Consider the following 5,779-nt stretch of genomic DNA (forward strand, 5'->3'; position numbering starts at 1 on the left):
TTTCCAGACCTCCGTCCATCATTCATCTTTCCCACGCCACCACTTTCTCTTCCAAAGAATCCCAACGTTCCCTCAACCTCTCCCACGTTGCTCAGTCCTCGCTGTATCAGTCGCCCCCAAAAGATCCGAGCCTGCATGTTCCTCCCTCTTCCATCCTGCCTTTCGACTCTTCTTCCTGATTCTCTTACCCCCCCCCCCTTTCCTCTGCCACACTCTACCCCTATTCATCCCTGATTCCCACCCTCCTCTCCATTATTCTTTCCTTCTGGTCTCCTCTCCCATGACCTCCACCTTCTCTCCAGGCTCAGTTTTTCCTTACACACTTTCCCCGATTCCTGTCCTGCTCTAATCTCCATACATATACTTTCCTTTCTTCCCCACCTGATACAGATTTCTGCATCCCTTTCATCCTTCAAATTCTCCTTGGCCTTCCCTTCCTCCCCCATTTCTTCTCCTTCTAACACCCCCCTTCCATTCTGTGATCTTCATTGTTCTCCAAGACAACTCCTGAACTTCCTTAGCAACACAATTATTTTATTTTATTGCAACTCATTTTTCTTCTCTTCTTCTTCTCTCTCTCTCCTCCTAAAGAAGGCAACCCAAATGTTTAAATGTCACAAATGCGGTTCAGCAACTTCTTCCCCCAGTAGGTCAGGCAGGGTTCTGTGTTGAAAGAAAACTTGAATGCACAGCTGCTGCCAGATTAGGCCATAGATGTGTGTGTTTGTGTATGTGTAAGGTTCATGAAATCCACCTCCTGTGAGAATGCAGAGGTTTGTGGCAAATTATATAAGGTTCTGCATGATAAAAGTTGCTGGACAGTTTGGATGGATTTCAGCCTAGTGAATTATGACTTTGGTTTGCACTGCCGATTAATATGTCCTTTTGGGATGGTGGATGCACACACACACACACCAATAATAAGCACTGCTAATTTGTAAATGTAGAGAGCTGTAGCCTCTGGCTTATGAGGGGGAATAGTTAATGTTCCTGGGTTGCATCTTTTCTTTTCTTTTGGATTTTTAGCATAAATCTAAAAAAAGAACAAAAGGCACATATCAATGGCTGGCACAGAACTCAGAATCAATAAATAGAGGGACAGCATGCATTTGCAATGAGCATTGTGTAAGAGCAGATGACCACCTTCTCTTCCCTAGTTCCATTCCTTGCTCACTCCTGTTTGCATCTTTGCTTTTCTGTGCTAGATTGTCTCCCCCCCACCCCACACTGCTCCTCTTTCTCCTGCCTTTGGAATGGATTATGCATTGCTTCCAAATACGTGATCCAAGTCTTTCTGACTATGTGCAAAATGACTGGCATTGGAATGCTAAGCATACATTACAATGGAAATGCAGTTTAGCGGGGGCTCATTCTGTTTTGGTATTCATGCCGTACACAAGACAGAGTAATGCTTGTGTATTGTGTGTATTTGAAAAAGAGAGGCTGAAGTATGGATGGATAGACACTGATCAGAGTTATAATTTCAAATGCAAGGTACATCTGTGCCCTTTTTTGAATTGCCGCAATACATTTTATGTTGTCCTTGTACTGTACCTATTCTTGTTCAGCAACAGTAGCTCAGTGTGTGCTGTTCACCTATTTACTATTAGTACTATTTTTATTTTTTATTCCTGGGATTATTACTACTGAAACGTATTCTATCTTTGTCCTCCTTCTTTTGTAGATTATCTGTCTTTGTTCAGGAGCAGTAGGCTTGATTGCTGATCCTAAAACAAAACAAAAAAGATGCTTCTGTGGTTCTTTCTGGTGTTGTCCAGCCCAGCTTCTTCTACGGATCCAGAGACTGACTCATCTGTGGAAATTTGCAATGTTTGCTCCTGTGTGTCGGTGGAGAATGTACTTTATGTCAACTGCGAAAAGGTTGCAGTCTACAGACCAAACCAGCTGAAACCACCTTGGTCTAATTTCTATCACCTCAATTTTCAGAACAACCTCCTCCTCCTCCTGTATCCAAATACATTTCTTAACTTTACTCATGCTGTGTCCCTGCAGCTGGGTAACAATAAATTACAGAACATTGAGGGAGGAGCTTTCTTAGGTCTCAGTGCGTTAAAGCAGTTGCACTTGAACAACAACGAATTAAAGATCCTCCGAGCTGACACCTTCCTTGGCATCGAGAACTTGGAGTATCTCCAAGCTGACTACAATTTAATCAAATATATTGAAAGAGGAGCCTTCAATAAGCTTCACAAGCTGAAAGTCCTCATCCTTAATGACAATCTGATTGCCTTCCTTCCTGATAATATTTTCCGTTTTGCTTCTCTAACCCACCTAGATATACGTGGGAATAGAATACAGAAGCTGCCGTACATTGGAGTTCTGGAGCACATTGGCCGCATCGTCGAGCTGCAGCTGGAGGACAACCCATGGAATTGTACTTGTGATCTGTTGCCTTTGAAGGCATGGCTGGAGAACATGCCCTATAACATCTACATCGGGGAAGCCATCTGCGAGACTCCCAGCGATTTGTATGGGAGGCTTTTGAAAGAAACCAACAAGCAGGAGCTGTGCTCCATGGGAACAGGGAGTGATTTTGACGTGCGCATCCTGCCTCCGTCACAGCTAGAACCTGGTTACAGCACACCTAATGGCCATGCAACACAAACATCCATGCACAGATTGGTAACCAAGCCTCCCAAGACGACAAATCCTTCCAAGATCTCAGGGATAGTCGCTGGGAAATCCCTCTCCAACCGCAATCTCAGTCAAATAGTAAATTTTCAGACCAGAGTGCCACCTCTCACACCTTGCCCACACCCCTGCACTTGCAAAACACATCCTTCAGATTTGGGATTAAGTGTCAACTGTCAAGAAAGAAATATTCAGTCACTGGCTGAGCTGATCCCCAAGCCGCTGAATGCTAAGAAACTCCACGTCAATGGCAATTATATTAAGGATGTGGATACTTCTGATTTTGCAGAGTTTGAAGGGCTGGATTTACTCCACCTGGGCAGCAATAGGATCATGACCATTAAAGGGGAGGTTTTCCGCAACCTTACAAACTTACGGAGATTGTATCTAAATGGCAATCAGATTGAGAGGCTGAGTCCCGAAATGTTTGCTGGCCTCCACAATCTCCAGTACCTGTATTTGGAATACAATGTCATCAAGGAAATTTTAGCAGGCACTTTTGACCTCATGCCAAACCTGCAGCTTCTCTACCTGAACAACAACCTGCTACGGAGTCTGCCAGCGTACATTTTTTCTGGGGCTCCCCTTGCTCGGTTGAACTTGAGAAACAACCATTTCATGTACCTGCCTGTAAGTGGTGTGCTCGATCATCTGAAATCCCTGACACAGATTGATCTGGAAGGGAATCCGTGGGACTGCACTTGTGATTTGGTTGCTTTGAAGCTGTGGCTGGAGAAGCTCAATGACGGCATCGTGGTGAAGGAACTGAGATGCGAGACACCCGTGCAGTTTGCTAACATAGAGCTGAAGACACTAAAAAATGAGATCCTGTGCCCCAAACTTCTGAAGTCTGCTGTTTTCACTAGTCCTGCACCCCCTGTCACATTTACAACACCATTGGGCCCCATTCGTAGTCCTCCGGGTGGTCCTGTTCCATTGTCTATCCTCATCTTAAGCATATTGGTAGTGCTCATTTTAACTGTCTTTGTAGCTTTCTGTCTTCTCGTCTTTGTCCTCCGTCGCAACAAGAAACCGTCAGTGAAGCACGAAGGTCTGGGGAATCCAGAATGCAGCTCCATGCAACTTCAGCTTCGGAAGCATGACCACATGTCAAACAAGAAGGACAGTCTGGGGGCAGAGGCCTTCATCCCCCAAACCATCGAGCAGATGAGCAAAAGCCATGCCTGTGGCTTAACGGAAACAGAAACAGGCTTCATGTTTTCCGAGCCATCGGGGCAGAAGGTCATCCTGCGAAACAACAGCGAGAAGGATAAAGATTTATTGCACATGGATAGCAGGAAAAGACTTAGCACAATTGACGAACTCGATGAGTTATTCCCAGGACGGGATTCCAATGTATTTATTCAGAATTTTCTTGAAAGTAAAAAGGAATACAACAGTATAGGGGTCAGTGGCTTTGAAATACGGTATCCAGAGAAACAGCAAGACAGAAAAAACAAGAAATCTTTAATAGGGGGTAATCACAGCAAAATAGTAGTTGAGCAAAGAAAGAGTGAATATTTTGAGCTGAAAGCGAAACTTCAGAGCTCACCAGACTACTTGCAAGTCCTTGAAGAACAAACAGCACTGAATAAAATGTAGGTCATGCAATCTTATATCCTGCAGAGGACCTGTATTTAATGATGCAAGTGCCTTTTGTTGACTTTTAATTTCCATATAGATATTCAACCAGTAGGCATAGAGGCAGGTGATCTTATGGGTGTGTGATAAAACTTGCTCCAAACAGATATTATTTCATGAAACTCTTGCGCTGTGGAATCCTGTAGGGGTTTACTGCAAAACTATTGCCAAAGTGTTGCTTTATACACGTATTACACTGAATTTAACCTCAAGAGGCATATATGTTTTGTACCCTAGTTGCAAAACTCTTCATCACTTTGTGATTTGTTAAAGCAAATATAAAAGTGAACAGGAACGAAACTGGTACCGCTGTTAGTGTACCTCAGCTGAGTCATCAATCTGCACATGGATTAAAAAGTTGGTGGAGGAACTGGAAATAACCATTCCCTATGGTGTGTGATGTTGTAAGCAGCACTGTTTTAGAGAATACCTGAAAAAAAGTTTTTACAAAACAAAAAACTTTTAAAAAGCATGCAAAAGAAAGAACAGTCGATAGTATGTGTAAAATTGGTTACCTTTATGGCCTGCATCTTGAAACCGCTGGATTTATAATGTTAAATTGTGCAGAGATCTTTGTTTAAAATATACCATGCATTGCATCCCTACAAATCAATTTGACCATCTGATGCATACCACAAATGGGCATAAGATGGAACCAACTCAACCCAAGCTGATGAACAAAACAAAAATGGTGGTGTACACAATTGGAAGAAATACTTGATGTGGGACTACTCTGTGGCTTCTCAACCCCTGTTAACCCATTCTCAGTGATGTGAAACTCCTTTCAAACCCCTAGAGGTTATCCAAAATTTTCAAAAAGATTGCTTGCTGTGTGAGCGTTTCAGAAATTATTTTTGTAATATAATTCATATTTATGAAATACTTTGTATACTAAATAGGGAAAAAAATTATGTACTCCTCAATATGTATTTAAATATGCCTGATTTGTTTTCCTGGTCACAAAGGTGCATTAATCATTCAGTATAATTTAAAAAAAGAACAATATACCAAACAGAAACTGTTGATGAAATGTATAGATTTATTTGAAAGTCAATGTGATCAGGTCTAAGACGAATAATAATAATAATGATAATAAAATTATGTTCTGTACTACGCTTGTGAAATTAGCAGGTGATCTTACTTAAGGTTTGTTCCAAGAGAATTGTCCAGAGTTAGGTAGATTTGCTCTAAACCTTTTGATATATCATGTGCTTCTGGTTGCCGCTAGTGGTTTTGAAACACCCGGACTCCATTAGGTTTTCATTTTGTTCTTAAGTCTACTCAAATTGGGTGTTGGGGAACTTTAGCCCTGCAGGTGTTGCTGAACTATGACTCCCAACATCCCTGGCCATTGACCATGTATACAACATGGAGATTTGCAGGCAGATGGGGAAGTTGTAGCCCTCCAGATGTTGCTGGACTTACTTTCATCCTCCCTAACTATTTACCAAACTGACAGGGGTGATGAAAACTGGAATCAAACAAA

General features: G+C 42.2%; 1 protein-coding gene across 1 annotated transcript; it reads left to right on the top strand.

Annotated features, from left to right (window-relative positions):
- Positions 1-1,731: 1,731 nt before the first annotated feature.
- SLITRK4 (SLIT and NTRK like family member 4) lies at positions 1,732-4,458 on the top strand. The gene has a single exon (XM_035125558.2). The coding sequence runs from the start codon at positions 1,747-1,749 to the stop codon at positions 4,252-4,254; it is 2,508 nt and encodes an 835-aa protein (XP_034981449.1). The 5' UTR covers positions 1,732-1,746; the 3' UTR covers positions 4,255-4,458.
- The last annotated feature ends 1,321 nt before the right edge of the window (positions 4,459-5,779 follow it).

The sequence above is a fragment of the Zootoca vivipara genome, chromosome Z, assembly GCF_963506605.1.
Source record: "Zootoca vivipara chromosome Z, rZooViv1.1, whole genome shotgun sequence".
NCBI classification, from domain to species: Eukaryota; Metazoa; Chordata; class Lepidosauria; order Squamata; family Lacertidae; genus Zootoca; species Zootoca vivipara.